The 18,839-nt window shown below is 30.7% G+C and overlaps 5 protein-coding genes across 12 annotated transcripts in view; 2 read left to right on the top strand and 3 right to left on the bottom strand.

Annotated features, from left to right (window-relative positions):
- The window catches only part of LOC122529356 (host cell factor 2-like), a 31,909-nt gene extending 28,782 nt beyond the window's left edge, over window positions 1-3,127 (top strand). For 2 of the 3 annotated variants that reach the window (XM_043655398.1, XM_043655396.1), the window contains 2 exons: window positions 371-720; window positions 1,707-3,127. In XM_043655398.1, the coding sequence (XP_043511333.1) occupies window positions 371-720; window positions 1,707-2,436 (1,080 nt within the window). In that variant the 3' untranslated portion in view covers window positions 2,437-3,127. The remainder of the gene's footprint in view (window positions 1-370; window positions 721-1,706) is intronic. The other variant, XM_043655399.1, reaches the window with a different exon arrangement.
- LOC122529360 (5'-3' exoribonuclease 2-like) overlaps window positions 1-8,133 on the bottom strand; it is a 36,813-nt gene extending 28,680 nt beyond the window's left edge. Inside the window, exons 1-3 of one of the 2 annotated variants that reach the window (XM_043655408.1) lie at window positions 8,051-8,133; window positions 7,702-7,775; window positions 7,168-7,280 (exon numbers count right to left, since the gene is read on the bottom strand). The gene's annotated coding sequence lies outside the window, so the exon portion shown is untranslated. Of the gene's footprint in view, window positions 1-7,167; window positions 7,281-7,701; window positions 7,776-7,981 lie in introns of both variants that reach the window. The other variant, XM_043655407.1, reaches the window with a different exon arrangement.
- Window positions 8,134-8,788: 655 nt separating this feature from the next.
- LOC122529358 (ATP-dependent DNA helicase PIF1) lies at window positions 8,789-10,883 on the top strand. The gene has a single exon (XM_043655404.1). It carries the CDS (start codon window positions 8,979-8,981, stop codon window positions 10,827-10,829), a length of 1,851 nt encoding a protein of 616 aa, XP_043511339.1. The 5' UTR covers window positions 8,789-8,978; the 3' UTR covers window positions 10,830-10,883.
- Window positions 10,884-10,963: 80 nt separating this feature from the next.
- On the bottom strand, window positions 10,964-15,697 carry LOC122529354 (protein brunelleschi). Of its 2 annotated transcripts, none has more exons than XM_043655390.1 (12): window positions 14,562-15,697; window positions 14,208-14,481; window positions 13,937-14,135; window positions 13,647-13,858; window positions 13,384-13,582; window positions 12,871-13,285; window positions 12,572-12,792; window positions 12,137-12,494; window positions 11,918-12,074; window positions 11,678-11,855; window positions 11,359-11,582; window positions 10,964-11,263 (listed from the first exon to the last, which is right to left on the bottom strand). In XM_043655390.1, exons 1-12 carry the CDS (start codon window positions 15,497-15,499, stop codon window positions 11,075-11,077), a joined length of 3,564 nt encoding a protein of 1,187 aa, XP_043511325.1. In that variant the 5' UTR covers window positions 15,500-15,697; the 3' UTR covers window positions 10,964-11,074. The 2 variants fall into 2 exon arrangements, with proteins under 2 accessions (XP_043511325.1, XP_043511326.1); XM_043655391.1 differs by having other exon boundaries at window positions 14,208-14,478.
- A 696-nt stretch (window positions 15,698-16,393) lies between these two features.
- LOC122529310 (syntenin-1-like) lies at window positions 16,394-18,537 on the bottom strand. 4 transcript variants are annotated; one of them, XM_043655308.1, is made up of 9 exons: window positions 18,382-18,536; window positions 18,267-18,312; window positions 18,002-18,073; window positions 17,685-17,873; window positions 17,497-17,607; window positions 17,174-17,409; window positions 16,923-17,076; window positions 16,731-16,840; window positions 16,394-16,648 (listed from the first exon to the last, which is right to left on the bottom strand). In XM_043655308.1, exons 3-9 carry the CDS (start codon window positions 18,050-18,052, stop codon window positions 16,594-16,596), a joined length of 906 nt encoding a protein of 301 aa, XP_043511243.1. In that variant the 5' UTR covers window positions 18,053-18,073; window positions 18,267-18,312; window positions 18,382-18,536; the 3' UTR covers window positions 16,394-16,593. The 4 variants fall into 4 exon arrangements, with proteins under 4 accessions (XP_043511243.1, XP_043511241.1, XP_043511244.1 ...); XM_043655306.1 differs by lacking the exon at window positions 18,267-18,312 and having other exon boundaries at window positions 18,382-18,537; XM_043655309.1 differs by lacking the exon at window positions 18,267-18,312 and having other exon boundaries at window positions 18,338-18,536.
- Between the last annotated feature and the right edge of the window lie 302 nt (window positions 18,538-18,839).

Genomic DNA, 18,839 nt, shown 5'->3' with positions numbered 1-18,839 from the left:
TTAGATCATACAAATTTCAAGAACTTAATTTTATTTTGTACTTTACGTTTTATTCGATAAAGTGATTTCTTTTTTTTTTCTTTCTAATAATAAAATTAAATTGAATTGAAAAAATTCCAAAATTAAGTTGTACGATTTATATATTTCTACAAATTTTCCATAAACGCATAAAATTACGCGATCAATCCAGCAGTATATATTATACTTTGATCAAAAATTCAAATCCTGCTGCTACAGATCGATTGTCCAAATGCTTGCGAAAGGTAGTTCATTTTTTATTTATCTCTTCATGCTTTCATTATATGCACACGTATCGAAAGTTTTATACCTGCACATAAAACGCACATGTGACAAATGAGCCTGCCTGCAGGCGAATACGTATTATCCGTTTCAGCAAGTGGATTCGGAAGTTGTCGAACCATCGACCGGCATGGTGAAATCTCGGAGCGCAAACACGCTAGCCCGCAGAAGGCAGAAACCGCCGGAAACCACATATAAAAACGTGGACGTGAACAATTGCAACAACGCAACCGGTGGTTCCGGCATGACGAGAGATCCTATCTCGGTACCGAATTTCCGCGCCCTGACCTTACCCACTCCAGTCCTGACACCTGTAGAAGTAGCTAGGCTCGTTTTCGTCGATCCAGACGAAAATAGCGACAACGAGGAACGAAAGGAGCCTCCTACCTCTAGACTGATAGAAGTTCAAGAGGAAAGGCGGTAAGTGTACTTCTGAATCGCGATATACTCGCAGTAACGATAATCGTCCCATCCAAGTTTTTGACAAATTCGCTACACACGAGAGAATTTTATTTTTTATATAGAATCATTTCTTTCCTGATGAAACAATTGGCTAATTTTGTTAGCTAAAGTTAGATCAGTTTAACTTGGAAGTAATCTTGGAGGCGTAAACTTGGAAACGAGATCAGTCTGTCAACGACAGAAGTCGCTTTGTATCGAGTCTAAGTAATAATATCGTTTGTAACTGTTCATCAGTTCCATTCATAAGTATTGGAAGATCTGCGTTTGGCTATAACTGGAATTAAATGATACGCTAAATTTAAAGTAAGACACAGAGTCGGTCTAGTTTCACGTTCTATAACGCATACATAAACTTGTTGAATGTGGCTGAAAATAACACAATTGGTTTAAAGCCCCATTATTAAATAGACTTAAATAATTTTGCGACACTTAAAGTCAATCGTAAAAGTGTCCATTTATCGTTCAATTACCGTTCTTTTATTTATACGAAGTATATTTTTATATATCTGCAAGAGTATCTAAATACAACAACATATATACATAATGTATGTTTCATTACACAACAAAAATGTACGTGTAGAATACATACATAAAATATAGCATAGTATGTACTCAAAGAATATTTAATATTTATTTAATATTTGATAAATTGTGAATTTGTATTACATTTTTCTAACATCTTATCATCTTGCATTAACAACCTTCTTTGTCTATGTAGAATACTAAATTCCATCATATCTTCTTACGATTACGTAAACTTCCCTTTCGGAAGCAAATGTAACCACTGTTCTAATATTTTTGAGCAAAAGTAGCACATCTCTAAAATTCTCAAAACGCTCTCAACTCTTCCTTAAAACCTACAAAACTTTCATTTATCGATTTTACGCTCGCTAATATTGCACACTCACAGCGATAGATAACTAAAGACCTTCAAAAATTTCCAGGGATTTCGCAGCCGTGCATCAAGCCTGCCAACCAACACGGGGCGAAAGTTACAGTTCGCATCTCTACGAAGCTGCGCTTCAAACACCGAAGACGCCGACCACGTCAAAAATTCCTACGTCCGCGTCGGTTCGATTTGCCGATTTAGAAGAAGGCGAGGAGTCGACGTCAGATTACGCGAGCATAGAGGCCAGAAGTCCCGGTGATCCTCTCGCAGATGACGATTGGCCATCAGGACGAAAGAGCAAACAGTATCGCCCAATAATTACACCGTCAACGATACGCGAGGGTCAATTTGGCTTCTGTAATCCGAATTATCTCGGGCTGGATGAAACCAAGAGTCATCATCAGCAACAACAACCACCTCAGGATGGAAAGTACGCGAAATTATTGAACAGTCCACCAGACAGTGTTTTGGAGGACGAGCCAGGAAGATCAGCCTCGCAAACGTTCGCGGAACTATTAGAGCTTCAAGAAATCAAAAGGGTACCAAGAGCACCGCCTAAAAGTCTACCATTAGGTTCTCCGTCTAGAAGAGCAGTCAGTGCGTCAAGGGCTGAGAGGCAACGAGCTAAAGTTGCTGCAGCTGACATTAACGAAACTGAAACACCATCTTATGGGCCAGCACCATTGTACGTTTTTTTAGTCGGAGGGAAAGAGAAAGGTCAAGTGACGGTGTTCGCGAGACCGGTTTCTTTGTGGAAGTTACAACTAGCGCCACACATCTTTTAAAGATGATGAGTACGTTTGTTGATTTCATTCATTTCAGTGCAAATAGTTCCAAAGAACTGGGTGATCGATCTTCTTCGGAAAACTTCCCTGTTGTTTTTTTAAAGAGCAAACAGTCGATGAATGCGATTTTCTTAATGCCAAATAAGAACAACAGGGGAAGAATACGATAAGTCAAATTTCCTATTTTTTTATAGGGGAACAGTTTTGGTGTAAGACTCGTTATGGTGTCAATTAGTCTCGTATTGTCGAAATTGTCTTCTTATTTGGTCTTGGAAATTTTAGTATTATCGTTCGTCGTAGTGTTGAAATATTGACTGTCTTAATAATTGAATTAGTGGGTTAAAGAACAGTAATAAGTCCAAATTTTCAAGTATGGTTTTTAAATAAATAGTCTCTTTTTATTATTGTATTATTTTCTTTTAATTTTCTAACTAAAAGTACGATGAGTCCAGATTTTATCTTAATTATAATTATAATTAATTTGTGAACTTGACTTTATTCTTTCAAATATTTTAAAATATTCTTTTTGACTTTGTATTGTTCTTCAACTCAACAATTCAATCATATTTTTGGCTTCCACAAAACTTCGTCGCTATACTGACAATTTATAAAAATGTTTACATTTGTTTTATTTAGAATTATCATTTTAAAATCTATTTAATTATAAAGTAACATCAAAATTAAAAAATGAGTAAAAACGTGCTTATTATATTTTTCTCCTGTGATCTTCGAGTGTTATGTCATTGTAGTTGGTTATATTTAACATTAAGAACTTTCTCTTAATATTTTATTGCATTTATTATTAAAGATAATGTATTTGTTTCGTTGACATGCATTTAAATGTTCTTTAATAAGTTTTGTTGTAAAAGGTCTTCAGTCCTTCAGCATCATATGTTAAATATAATTTACAGTGCAATATCAAATGTGATTATTTATTTAAGAAGATTGTTGTACGATTTAAAAAGCAGACATATATAAAAACGTTCATACCAAAGCGCAAGTCAAACGCGAGTGAAGCGAAAAACCCTATGAATGCGTCCTGTCAGTCTTAAGTGGTATACAATAGAATGTTGTAAGAAATTTATGATTAAGATCGATATACGTTAGATCCTAGGTTTATCATAAATGATATAATTTTTCTATACTAGTAGATAGACGTGTAACACCGAGTACTTGGTCGTTCAAATTTTTTGACTTGAAATTTAAACGATATATGAAACAAGACAACATCAAAAGACTCGCCTGATCTGCGCTTAACTGCCATCGACTGTGAACATGATATACATAGAGAATAAACTAAAACTAATATTAATTTAATAAGTTCGAGGTGTAACGATCGACGTTTGAAACGTTAATTCTGAATATTAAATGGAAATCGATGTGTGGTTGTGTTCAAATGTGAATAATTAAAGTACGTTTCGATTATTCTGTGGAAATTAGATTTTTATAAAACAAAAAGATGACTCTAAATGGAATATCTTGTGAATTAAAGTAGAATCTAAAGAAATTAATTACCAACTATGTTTTCGTTTTCAATTTTATCATGATAGAAGAGATTTCTAACGCGCGAAACGTACAATCGTATATTAAAAAAAAATAAAAAAAAAGAAGAATTGTGTTCCAAAATGTTTTAACGAATATAAAGCAAAAAAGTCAAAAAGTCTCCGCTATGACTATACTTATGATGGTAGCGTATCATAGATCCGGTGTATGTATTATAAGCAAAAGAAATGATAAAATATGAGAGGTCTCTCTTGTTCATGTAGAGTTTTTATGCCCACAAAGGCCCCATACATGTAATCCATCCATATAGTAGTAAGGTGAACGTGGAACCTCATAGGCTGAATATTAAAACATAATTTTTGAAGATACAATAACAATAATTTTTAATTTTGAGAATACGTAGAAATAAAAAAATTTATTTGACTCAGTTAATTTTATGTGCAGAAAATTTTTAATTATTAATGAAGCTACATTTAATTAAAGGACAATGTGTATAGATGCATATTAATCACAGAAGTCTACGTACGTATTTGTCAAATTTTGTATATTTAAATAATATTATTGGCTATAATAATTTGATGATTATAACAATTTATTCATTTCTTCTTTTAATAAAATTAATAAAATTAATTTATTTATTTTATTGTTGCAAGACTAGCAATAAATTAAAATAAATTAAAAATGAACACACATATATATATACTTCAATATATTCATGATAATTCATGATAATTGAAGTAGACTTTGTGACGTTTTGTTGCGATTTATTTATGATTTCCAGTAAAAGAATTTAAAAAACGTCATCATTTCTTTATTATTATTGTTAATTTTAATGGATATATAATTAGTCCCTATAGAATCCTTGCTTTTCTTCAAATATTTGAAATTTGCAAATGTACAAATACTGACTGAATTAATCACTCTATTTAGTAAGAATATCCAGCAATATTCAGCTAGAGGCCGCAAGCACTCGAAAGATTAATGTTTTCCATTCGTAGCACTAGTCAATTCTACATTTCATGATCAGTGTACAAACGTTAAGATAAATGTTTCGTGATGTCATTTCTCTTCTAGAAAATCCCTAGCCTACTGTTTGTTAATTTTCAGATATGCATACTAGTATGTACAGTATTAATCCATTTTTGCGTTACATGCATAATCGTTCTCATGATCTTGACCACTTTGACAAGCGATCATAGTTAATTAACTAATCGTACGAAGTATACACGCTAGTATACCGCATACGAACTTTCGATTTGTCCTACGTACATGTTCCATATTTGAGACGAGTTCAAACGATTTCGTACGGTGCAATTTAGTTTAACGAATAAAGAAATTTCACGAGTTTCAAATGAAAGTGAAAGCGATGCAGCGTGTATTCGAAATAATTAACGTCCGCATCACTATTGTTTTTCAGTTGTATGTATGCACAACGCAGTCTGATAGTCAATTATGACCGTGTCATTAAATATGTCCGTTGCCAAATGATATTTCACTTTAAAATGTCATGCTCGTTAAACGAGATTGTCAGAGTATAAGCTCGAAGACGTGGGTCAATCCCGAAAGAAAAAAAAAAAAAAGTTAAAAAGGAAAACGAATAACAATGTAGCTGATTTGAGTGCCTGTAATTTCAATGCGGATATATGCATTTCATATTTTTCTGGACACGAAACGATTTTTCGGAAAAGAAAAAAAATTCACTGTGTTGTCTTCTGGCTTATGCTTCTCTTCGAAAGTTACCAGTGACTACCTGTCGTACGAGGTAGATGGAAATAATAAAAAAGCGGTATTACGATATAGTATGTCGATAAAAGTGGAAATAAATCGCGTGTTGTTCCAGTCGAATTTCATATCACAGAACGCAGTATTTTTTCAACGAGTAAGCCTTGAAAGCAGATGACCCGCACTCTGATTTTTCTATGTTAAATGTCAGACAATATATGTATATTATATGTACATCTATTTATATGTCCCCATCTAAATGAATAGCTATGAGGATTAACACCATTTTGTAAATATGGTGATGAAAGTGGTCGTGTAAGTTATCAACATCTGTCCAACGTATTAAAAATTTTATTAATTATTAGCGTTCAAGCTAAGTTATAAATTAATGTATAATGAATAGCTAGATTTTTGTCTAAATCGTTAAGTTTTATTTTAACACAACAAATGTATCTACCTTATTTGCATTCGAGTTTATGTATGTAACTATTAATCGTAAATACCATAATCAGATTATGGTGTTTATATAGTTTGATAAAATGAAATACAATAATTTAGTATCAACTACACATTTTAGTTTATATTTAAAAAACCAATAAAGTGTGAAATGCTTTCTAGTTAGCTCAAAGGCTAATGTTCTGTTAATTGCATAACAGATCATACACTCACATCTTTATTTCACATACATTCGCACTATACAATTATTTCTACCCTAATATAATGGTGATATTAAGCTCGAATAACAATTGCGGATCATTATGCATTTATGGAAAATTTAAGAGTACAAAAATGCAGAGAATATATACAAGAAAAATACTTGTTATAATATTATTAGCTTTATGTAAATTATATCTATGCAAAATATCAAATTTTCTATCTATCAAACTTTCTTTGTTAATAGCAGAAAGAAATTTTTACTTAATCTTCATTTTTTTAACTTTGTTTATAAAAGGATGAAATTGCATAAGAATCCACAATCTATTAATGACAGATCACAATAGTCTTATCACCATATGATTGGCAGCTCTGCCTTTGAGATAACTAGCAAAAGAATCACCCTATATATTATATCTTCCATCTTATCTAAAGTCCAAGAAATTAAATTAAAGTATCTCGTAGCATTGACTAAGCACAGAATAGACATGACATTCAATGCTTTTTCATGTTCTATATTCTCATTTTCATTTCATTTTACATACAATATTATCGATTCAAAATAATAGTGATTTTATGAACACTCTACTTGAAAATTAATGTCAGAATAAATAAATCTTTTGTTACAAGTTAATTCATCTTTGCTTTGCAAAACTTTTCGTTTTCAATAGTTCGAAAATAAAGATTTTTCGATGATTGAAAACCTATCCTAAACTAATAAATAAAATACGGAAAAGAAAATATTCACAGATAATAAATACTATGCTTGTCAATTCTACGTAATATAACAATCCCGGCATTTCATCCTACAATCATTGAGTAATCAAAAGAACAAAAATGTATAAGACTTACAATTATCTGCGAAAAACGTTGTCATCAATGTAGTTGTGACTCAAACCATCATCAAGCTCGTCATTAAATAGGAATCGTCAAATTTCATGAAAGAGGTAACAGTTAAAAGGAACCTGTAAAGAAACAGAAAATTATAATTTGTTTTTAAAGATAGGGTTATGATAATATTCAATTCAAGGATGAAAAGTTTAAACTTAATTTTCAATCAGGTTCTACCTTTTAATCAATAATAATTAATATAAAATACAAGGAATAAAATTAAATAAAATGCGATTAAAGATTTCAACGTGCTTCATATTATATAAATTAAATATGGCGCATGGTTTATCGGTTAAGTAAAGCTGCGCAATATTCAAATAACACGATGCGCAGAACCTGATTTTCAAACTTGACCGTAACATTGTTAACAATTAATTAATTACAAAATACATGTTAAAATCTAATAAAAAAAGAAAACGAATATAAATATATTTGTCTTGCCACTATATAAATATGTCTGCCTATTAAAACAGAATGTAAATACATCTGTCTTACCACATCTTCAGATGGCGTCGTTTTGAATTTCGCGTTCCCTCAATACTTCGAATTTTTCAACATCAACCAACAATCTGTACAAAAGAAAATACAAATTTTTAAATAAATGATAATGATTAAAGATAATAAATGGATGAAGAAACAAATAATATAAGAATAATATCAAAATCAACATTTTGAAAACTCATAATACAAACTATCAATAAACACTACAGCCAAAAAATAAATCAGAATTGTTACATTATTGTAATAGTATTTGATAAATTGTATAAAAACGTACGTTAAGTAAACGGTGTTAAGTAATACTAAAATGGTTCTGAATAACGAAAAATGATGAAATATCACGCACTTAAATAAATATCAACGCGGCACTAGATCCTCACTCTACAATATTTGGTAATAGACTGACCCTTGCGCAACAGGTTCGCGTCGTCATTGGTAGGATGGGGTATCCAATGAAAATATTTCCGTGGTATAAACTGAAACATAAATATCTATGTAAGCATACAAGCGCTAATTTTGGAAAGAAAATTAATTGAATTAATGAATATAGAATACAATTATAGAATATAATTATATATTTTAGTGGAAAATTTTTATTATTTCAATTGTGTTAAATTCATTTTACAAAAATTTCCATACCGTGCTCTTTCACGAAAATATTCGAACATTCGAAAAATCCTTTTACGATTACATTCTATATTAATTTCTAATCAACATCGATAATTGGACTGAATATTTTTTAAATTAAATAATGCTTTTTGTTTTGAATCCTAGATATATTTTACCTGAGCAGTTTTAAATAATACTTCATTTTGTTGCGTTTCCCGCCAAAAACTTACGTTTCTATAATACATTCAAATCTTATATATCGATTGAATCTTGATATAGCAAATTATAATAATACTATTATTTTTTTTTTTCTCAAGACGAATATTTCATAACGCAAGACACGAAATTCTATAAAATATCATGTTTTTAATCAATGTTTATTATCCAAAGGACTATTACCAACAGTCTATTACCAATCGTTTATAATGAAAATTCTTCTTCTTTGAAAAAAATGTCTCTAGAATATGACGCCAAAGCATCGCGCTAAATCAGTCGATGATGGCGTCAAGAGAATGTAAATAGTTAATTAAGACAGTGTATTCTTTTATAAAAAATTTATACTTGTTTTGTTTTTAATGTGCCGAAAATCATTTAAATATCTTATTTAACATTTGACCAACAAATTTTGCACTTAGATTTGATCTCATTTATTTTTACAAACGAAAATGGATCAAGATAATTGTTCACTAACGTGTTCTGTTACAATCGAGAGAACTAATTCACAAGGTTCGATTTTAAAGAAGGCGAATCATCGGACAGCAACTTTACGTTTAGTCAGAAATAATCTTCGTGAAATGTTTATTGAAGTACGCGCAGAGAAAGCAAATTTATTGACAAAGCTAATGTTGAAATCTATATCTGTTTTCAATAAATTTATGACCGAAGGTAAAGCTTCTATCAAGTTTAAAGAAGAGAATTGCACACTGTTTCTGTCAAATGCACCGACAGCGCAACTAATCAATTTTTTGAAAACGATATACATTAAAATTTCGGGCAACTCGGATCAAGTAGGGAAAAATCTATTAAGAGAAAGACTTCTTTCTAACAAACCGATCGGCGAGCATCAAGAAATTAGTCCTGCTACAAGTGCTGAAATAAATAAAGCGAAAGAAAAAGCTATCGCTATATCACGTGCAACAATAACGACACCATCTCCTAGCGTTGTTAAAAAGAGGAAACGATCGAATGAAAATTCATCGAAGTCATCTACTGCAAGGAAACTATACGAGAATCCAACCGCAGGAGAAATTAATGAAGAACAAAGTAGAATTCTCGATGCAGTTATTAGCGGTAAAAATGTATTTTTTACTGGTAGCGCAGGTACTGGAAAGTCATTTTTGTTAAAAAAGATAATAGCTGCTCTCCCTCCTGATGTCACGGTAGCTACAGCAAGCACAGGAGTAGCAGCATGCCACATAGGTGGTATAACTTTGCATCAATTTGCTGGAATTGGATTAGGAACCGCGAATTTAGACAGGTGCTTTCAAATGGCTTCACGTAATTCCTCTGCAACTGCATGGAGAAAAACAAAACATTTAATTATAGATGAAATTTCTATGGTTGATGGGGACTATTTTGATAAGATTGAAGCTGTTGCTAGACATATTCGAAAGAACGAAAGACCATTTGGTGGAATACAATTGATATTGTGTGGAGATTTCTTCCAATTACCACCAGTCTCAAAAGAAAACAAAGCAAAGTTCTGTTTTCAAAGTAATGCATGGAAAAATTGCATACATTTTAATTTTGAGTTGCAAACTGTTCATAGACAAAAAGATCCTGAGTTTATTAAGATCTTAAACAATATTAGAATAGGTAGAGTGACAAATGAAATTGCAGAAAAGCTTAAATCAACAGCTAAACAGAAAATAGAAAGTAATGGCATTTTAGCAACAAGACTTTGTTCTCATGTAAACGAAGCTGAAGAAATCAATCAATTTCAATTGAATGAGTTAAAAGGTGAATCTAAAACTTATATAGCCCAAGATTCTGACCAGTCAATGACTGCCACATTGAATCAACAATTAACTGTTCCTGATAAGTTAATATTAAAAGTAGGTGCTCAAGTAATGCTATTAAAAAATATAAATATTGCAAGTGGTTTAGTAAATGGTGCAAGGGGCATAGTTATTAAATTTGCAGAAAATGTACCTGTAGTTCAGTTTAAATCAGGCTTCCAATATCATGCAAAATTAGAAAAGTGGAATTTAAAAACAAATACAGGAAGTATTATTCATAGGATACAAATTCCATTAAAATTAGCATGGGCTTTCTCCATTCATAAAAGTCAAGGTTTAACTTTAGACTGTGTTGAGATGTGTCTTACAAGAGTTTTTAATGCTGGTCAGTCATATGTGGCTCTTTCAAGAGCACAAAGTTTACAATGTTTAAGAGTTTTAGATTTTGATAACAAGCAAGTATGGGCTCATTCAGATGTGCTTATGTTTTATAAAAAATTTAGAAGAAATTTACAAGAAATGGAAATGATTCCTTTAGGAAAGAAGCAAAAAATATAATTAGATGATATAAATTAAATATATAGATGTATAAATATAAATATATAAATAATATAGATATATAAAATATAATCATATATTTTTGATGAAACATTTATTTCATCAAAAAATAATAAGCAAATTTCTTTTAATAGTTTATTAAAAAAAGTAAAAGTTTCTAAATTTTATTGCGTACAATAATAACAACAAAGCATAAATATACTTCATTTTTCTTCCTGTTTAATAAATGTTACAAAATCACGCATTTAATCGTCAACAGTTATTTCTATTGGTGGTATATAACGCCACGTGTGTCCAGCGTTTATTAACTCTGAACACACAACTGGTATATTTGGAGTTGACTCTTTACTACTACATTGAATATCAATTTTATATTGACCAGTTGTAAAGAATACTACACGACATTCGTGATAAACTCTTCCATACTCCTGCAACTAAAGAAAAAGATAAAAATAAAATCAAAAGAAAAACGATTATTAGAATACTGTATTATTATTATGACAACACTTTTAGTGATAAAATAACTTACTGCTGGAAGCATGACTTTGTTTGCACCAGCGATGGATAATCTCGTTTCTAATTGATAATTATTTACACCATTGTGATGATCTTGATAAAAATTGATAGATAACATAAGATCGCTCAATGGACGTTCTAAAGCATTGCATATCCCTATTCCAACACTAACGCATTCACCTAAATTACATGTAAGTTCGTCTTGAGCCTTTACAACTGCGTCATTTATTTTTATCTCTGAAAAGCATTTATTAATTTAATAATTATTAACGATAATTATATAACGATAATTTAATAATTATTAACGATAATTATATAACAATTATACATACCCCACTGTAAAGGACTCATTCTAACAAGATCCAACATATCTTGAGTAAGGGTAATACCAGAGAGAGTTGCTTTACCAATCGATTCTGTACCTAATAATTGCCAACGTAAATCAACTAATGAAGCAATATGTTCCGAGCAAACTTTCTGAAGCTCTCCGATATCACCTGCCCCGTTTAACTATTAATAAAATACAAAACAGTATATTTATATATCTTTAATTATAAAGTGTACAAAATTACCATTGATAATTTATTAAGTGGACATCGATCAACTGGCACAGGTATTCTACAAGGTTCTTTACCCTCCATGTATATACATTTAGTTTGTGTGTAATGCAATTCCATTTCGTGATTAGTCATATTTGTTAAATCTAATACGAGGTAAAATTGGGACGGTCTGAAATAACACGTATTTAAATTGAAATGCAATGGCATATTTTGTTAAATTATAATACTTACGTTTCTGCTGGAAGCACATCCCAATTTGTAATTTGCACGCTAGGTAACATTTCAATTGTAACAAAAACTGACGAGATGCGACAATAGCCTGCCGTTAGACCTGCGCCACCCGAATACTTTATTTTTAGTTGCCCTTCGACAACATTTGATGTATGTAACGGAACTGCAAGCTTAGATAAACGCGAACTCGCCAAGGAAGAACGTCCAGAATGAGAACTTAAACCTGATCTGAATGAGGAAGTTAATTCCGATTGTCTCTTTGTATGCGACGGGGAACTTAATCTAGAGGGTAATGAACTGTGTCCTGAATGAGACATTAAACTGCTCGGTTGACTGAGATATGTACTGCTGCTAACATCTAAATGATATTTAAGAATATTTATTACACTGTCATTATTGAAGAAAGAAAAAAGGAATAAAAACAATGGATGTTACCGTTTCGAGAGGTAGGTGCTATAAAATCTGTAGCTGCATACAAATACAAGGTAAGGCTGGCACTAGCACCAGCTTGTAACGGTAATTGTGCCATTAAATTTTCATCACTCCATTTAAATATTTTACTTTCCAATACTGTGTCTAACGTTGACTGTATTGATAGTTCAATTGTTTCAATAGGAACTTGGCCACTATTTGTAATTGTTACAGTACATTCAGCACTACAATACAGAAATTGCTACTAAGCTTTAATAAGAAAAAATTATATATTTGATATATTTATTCATAATAGATTATACCTTTCTCCACCATATAGTGATATACTTGCACTAGTTACTATATTATCTCCAGAGCTAAAGCTTGCAGTTTGAGGCAAACTTGTAGCTACTTCTATTCTCGGTAAAGCTGGAACTACTTCGACAGTATATTGAGAGTGAATCATTCCTTCCATATATCTTAATCTACAATTTGATTTCACTCCTAATGTATGTGTACTAAAGCCAAGAATTTCTAAATCTCCAACTTCTTTAGGCCTGCCTGCTAATGTTACCGCAATCGGTCCTGATTCAGCAGGAAGTGTAATGCTTTCAGGAATTGATTCGAATACTACGCCATTTGTAAGAAGTCTCATATTGGACACATGAAGTTCAAACGGTAAGGGATTAATAAGTTGCATTGATACCTCGCAAATATCGCCTTCTACCCATAAATAATCTATAATCATTATGTACATATTATAAGCCAAATTATATTTTATATTATAATATAAATAATATTTGTAAATAATGCGTAATTGATACGCATGAACATACCAACTTTGCTCTTAGATATATTCTTTCTCTCTAATGATCCAAAATTAATTGGCGTAAATAAAAACGGACCATGATCTTCTTTAGCTCTCTCAATTTTTTGAGGTTGAAGATGTGGTTGCATATTTTTTAAAATAAATGATTTGGTCTTTGGAATATTCGTTAAATTAGCAGGCGGTATAACTGTTCCAGAATCTAAAACCTATTCAAAATAATCCTATTGTCAATATTGAAAATGTTATGCTTAATATTTTAATAAAACTTACGAGAGGTACGGGAGCGCCTTCGCATTGTTGAGACACGTTTTGAAGTTGCAAAGCAGTTTCTTTCCGTTCATTAGGAGTTAAATAATTGTACATTGTTTGAAGTAAAAATGTCATGTGCCTTGTTGACAATGCTGGATTACCCATGCGATTAGCAGCAGTAACAAGTTCATTTATCACTTGAATTTGAATAACTGGCCAACCTCTGTGGTTTTCTATAATAAATCAAATAAATTTAATAAAATCTTGAAGTTACAACACCAAAAATTATTATGTTGTAAAAAAAAAATTACCAGGAGACATCTCAACAGGATCTAAGGACAATTTAAATCCAGAAGTAGCTTGTAACATTAAATTATAACATTGTTGCCAATCTGGATTAGGATTATTTTGAGATACATGTCTTGCTGCAGCAAATCTTAGGCAAAAGGATGCTTTTCTTATAAAACCAAAACTTGTGTACAAATCCGATAATGTAGTAAACCGATCTATCTAAAATATTGTAGAAATATTTGTTATTCTGATATTTAATAAATTAATAACATTCATAAATAAATTACATACTTTTTCTTGTTCACTTAGTGACAAGTTTATAAGTATGACATTACTTAAATATGAAGCAGCTTGCAAAGTACAATTTTGCTCTATTGAAATTCTTGTAGCTTTGAAACTAGCTTCTGTTTCAATTATTCCAGCATATTGATATTTGCTATAATGTACTATTGCCTCACGATATTTCTTTGATATTTCTTCAGGTAGTAAAATATGTGGCATATTACTCTTTATCACTTCTATAGCTGGTGGTGATGGTAAAGTTGCCACAGCTTGTGAACCTCTTCTAAGTGTAATAAAATATTATCTATTCTTTATCCAAAATATCAAATTTCCACATTTTATGTTATTTTATTCTATACATACCTCTGCTTACCTGGACTTCCTTCTTGAAGAGAGGAATTTCTTTGCAATGGAAGACTTCTACACATATTTGGATATAACACTAAAGCTGATGCAGCGCATAAACCTTCAAATGCTGCTCCTAGCCACAGCCAATCATTTACAGCTTGTAACACACTGGCTGCAGAATTGTAATTGCTCAAAGCATCTGCTGGTAGACCAGCTTGAAGACATAAATCACCCAAATGTTTTGTCATTCTACCTACACATCTCTTTTTATTATTTCTTGACTCAAGGTCCAATCCTATGAAATCTTTCTTTTCAAAAGGTGCTAATAAAAGAGAGACCCTATCTATTTTTTCTCTTGATCTTTCTAATCTTTTAGATTCCAAAATCCAGAATAAGGAATTGAGACATTCCATTACATGAGTCTCAAGATCAAGGCATGTTTCATCTGCATAAAACACAGCTCTAGTTTTAAAGTTTGAGGGTGTGCTAAATAATGCTGGTGGCTCGTGAACAGTATTTGATTCTTCTGGCCCAAAAAGAATAGAACGTGAATCGTACAGTGTTGCGCTATACTTTACTTTTAAAGTCTCGTGAACTCTGCACAACTCATTCAACTCCACTTGATTGTCATATTTGCCAAATGTAATTAATCCTAATAATCTCCTGTGGGTTTGAAAATCTCCCCAATCATTATTTTCAACGGGATGTTCTCTAACAAATCTAGCAAGAATTTCACGTGTTCCACCAGTAGAATCGGCCACAGAGAATCTGCTGCCTGTCTTAATTATTCGTTCACATAACCTGGTAACAGTCTTTTGTTTGATTTGTGTACCAATAGGTCTCAAAAGTAGAAGCAATGCTGCATGATCATGAGCAGTCTGCTCGTAATCAGGATGAGACATCTTGTTGTCGGGTACCGGACTCGACAAAATAACGCTAATAGCCGAGCGCATTTATATCACTCACTATCTAATAGTACTTTACGGTACCTAGATTGACATTGATGGTAACTTTTCTTATGGCATTACAGATATATAACAATTCTTTCATGCTGATATCTAAAATTACATTTACTTTAATAATTGTTGTCCTAGACTAACAGAAACGAGAAATAAAACAAAAACTGCCATGTTTGAAACAGATCAAATGCGCGTGCGTTACACTTATACATATATGTATGTGTTAACATTGAGTGTTAGTAATCATACGCGAACAAAACTTGTTAAAAAATGTTAAATAAGAATATAAAGGATAAAAGGAAATAAGGTAAACTATAAATATTATATTCGTGACTTTAAATTTTGGCATAAATTTTATTCAAAATTTGTGTATATTTTATCTTAATACATAATTTACATTGTACAGAATTGGCACACATAAATAACGATACGAAATATTTTATTTTTACCTAAAATATTTATCAATATATAAAATTAGATATGATGAAATATTGTAATCAAAACAGAGATAAAAAAATATAAGATCAAAATGATATGTAGCTTATAATGTAGAAATTGCTTAAATGTGTGCAAATATAAAGTTATATAATTAAGCGTAATTCTTAGCTAACTTGAATTGTTAAGAAAAAAATGAACTATTCTTTTAAATGAATAACAGAGATATAATATTTTTACTTAAACAACAATGATACCCTGAATCTAATTACATAATAATAAATAATGATTTGCAAATAATTTGTAAATATTAAAATTAATAAACATTAAATGTTTATGTATTAGATATTAATATGTAAATATAAAGATTTAAATGCGTCTATATATATATATATATATATATATATATATATATATATGTACTTTTTATATATATATCTATGATAAACAATGAAAAATTCCAACTATTTTTATTAACTTTTTAGTTAAAAAATTGAATCATAACTGTTATAATGATATTTTTTCGTCAGTGGAAATATAATCTCACTACTATACCTGGTTTATGTATGGTAGTTGTAATGTGAAAAATTACATGTATATCTTCAAAAGATTAAAATATAAAATCGATTTCAAACTACAAGTTAAAGACTATTTTAAACATCTGGCACAGAATGATCCATCATTGTTTTCAATAAACTGTTGTTCATTCTGAAACAAAATTATTTCTATTAAAAATTTGCGATTTGTAATAGTTAGATATAATATTATATATGTACTAACAGAAACATACTTTTTAATCATGTGATCAAAAATGTACGATGGAATAACCGTCACCGTAATTATATTTCCGCCTTTTTCAATCTCTGACGTGATTTCTTTATCTTTTAATCCTATAACATTCTAAATCATTTTACAAGATGAGACGTGTATGTATTTCTCAAATTGATTAAATTAAATATAAATTTACTATGTCATAACAAACCTTTCCATTGATTTCTAATATTTGATGATCTGTTAAAAGTCCATTTCTAGCAGCTGAAGAATCTTTAACTAAAGCAATTATTTTTCCATTTTTGAACTGAAATCCAATATATCCCACACTATCTTTATGCATTGTTATTGTGCGTTCAAATGGTCTGTAATGGACAAAATTAAAATGATAATACAGTAAAATTATAAACAATTAAAAAGAATGTAACTTTTATGCAATCTGTTTGACATTAAATAACTAACCTGTCTCTTACTATTACTCTAATACCATTAATATCAGCATTTCTGAATATTTTGTGAACTTGATCCATTGTATATCCAGCAACAGAAACATCATTGATACTCAAAATTTGATCTCCAAATCTTAATCCGGCAAGTGCAGCAGGTGAATTTTGGCTTACCAAGCATACAAAAATGCCATTATTTACAGCATGCACTCTTAACCCTACTTTACCATCTTTATCTTTGCATAGTATCAACTGATAAGATAAATAATTCCAGTAAATATCTTTTCAAAATATATGATATTAATTTTATTGAATTATAATATATGGAAAAATACTTACTTCTCTTATACCATTAGTAACTTGTGCTCTCTGTAATCCTAAAGATTGGCCAGACAATGGTGCAACCATACCTGCTAAAGGACTTGAAGTTGCAGGCACACTTACTGTCATCTGAAATATAGATTAATATATTCATTTTCCTTTAAGTTAATTAAACTATAAGATAGTTCAATTTGTATATCACTTACGTTATGGTTCACAAGAGAATATTCAGGCATATTTTTTGCTATCACTTCTTCAGTAAGTTCTAAACCCATATAGTCTCCTAAGGAAGGATATAATGCACTAGAAAAGGCATTATAAACAGGTGCAGATGGATTGGTTTGTTCTTGTGCTATAGGTGGAACATTATATTGTGACTCTGTTTGTATTTGAGCCTACAAATACAATATAAATATATATACACATAATATATAATATATGGAATAATATGAATAAACTTAGTTAAAAGTAATATATGAAATAATATGAATAACTTATAGTTAAAAGTAAAGTTCAATCTTACCTTTATCATATGATCTACTTTTAAATCTTCGAGAGTTGGATATAGAGACATTTTGCATAGATTCTTCTGGAACTATAAGTAAGATATGTTTTTAAAGAATGATTTGTTGACTGGAAATTAAAGCAATAATATACACTAATATAAAATTATTTATTGCAATTTATAACAATGACAGTATAAATAAAATAAAAACAAATAAAATACAGCAAGTATTCAATGATAATATATATAATATTCTAATTCAATAGATAACTCATCCGCATACCAATGTGATGAATGTATTGGATTAGAACTGGCACGAATGTTTACACCTAGATTTAAGTTCAAATATTATATCTTTAGTATAATGTGAAGTTAATATGATATGAAGACGCTCTTACCGCAATGTACAAAATCCAATGTTTTACTGCAGTTTAGGCGAAAAGAACAAAGTTATATATACGTCTTAGACGTCACGAAAGATACTTGAAGTATCATTGATAAGTCACAAGTGATGAACAAAACACTGCTGCCGGTGGGTTGTGTCAACGTCAGTTCTGTAATGCAATTTATTGATTGGTTCATATCGTTGTATATAGTGTGCAAGTACAAGCCAGCTATTGGATTGCTAGTATCCTCACGTGCCATTACGTGTACTCATCCAATTTTATTCACCAATCGTCTTCTACATTCTCTTGTAACCGCGCGAAAGTGCTTCTATTTAAAAATTCATCTATAATATCCATCATTTCATTAATAAATTCAACTCAAAAAAATCATTCGTCATGATATACCTTAACAAATGTCGGTAGAATATTAACATTTTTGCAAATTAACATATTAACATATTAACAAATTG

Source organism: Frieseomelitta varia, unplaced genomic scaffold (genome assembly GCF_011392965.1).
Source record: "Frieseomelitta varia isolate USP_RPSP 00005682 unplaced genomic scaffold, Fvar_1.2 scaffold_285, whole genome shotgun sequence".
Taxonomy (NCBI): Eukaryota; Metazoa; Arthropoda; class Insecta; order Hymenoptera; family Apidae; genus Frieseomelitta; species Frieseomelitta varia.
This window is presented reverse-complemented; position numbering and strand designations above follow the sequence as displayed.

Excerpts from the sequence above, each read along its gene's own strand:
- LOC122529358 (XM_043655404.1), top strand. The coding sequence starts at position 8,979 with ATGGATCAAGATAATTGTTCACTAACGTGTTCTGTTACAATCGAGAGA.
- LOC122529354 (XM_043655390.1), bottom strand. The coding sequence starts at position 15,499 with ATGCGCTCGGCTATTAGCGTTATTTTGTCGAGTCCGGTACCCGACAAC. Across the intron at positions 13,583-13,646 it reads AAGGCGCTCCCGTACCTCTC|GTTTTAGATTCTGGAACAGT; the intron begins GTAAGTTTTATT and ends TATTTTGAATAG. Across the intron at positions 11,583-11,677 it reads AATGAGTCCTTTACAGTGGG|AGATAAAAATAAATGACGCA; the intron begins GTATGTATAATT and ends AATGCTTTTCAG.
- LOC122529310 (XM_043655306.1), bottom strand. The coding sequence starts at position 18,052 with ATGTCTCTATATCCAACTCTCGAAGATTTAAAAGTAGATCATATGATA. Across the intron at positions 17,874-18,001 it reads AAGTAGATCATATGATAAAG|GCTCAAATACAAACAGAGTC; the intron begins GTAAGATTGAAC and ends TTGTATTTGTAG. Across the intron at positions 17,608-17,684 it reads ATTCTCTTGTGAACCATAAC|ATGACAGTAAGTGTGCCTGC; the intron begins GTAAGTGATATA and ends TCTATATTTCAG.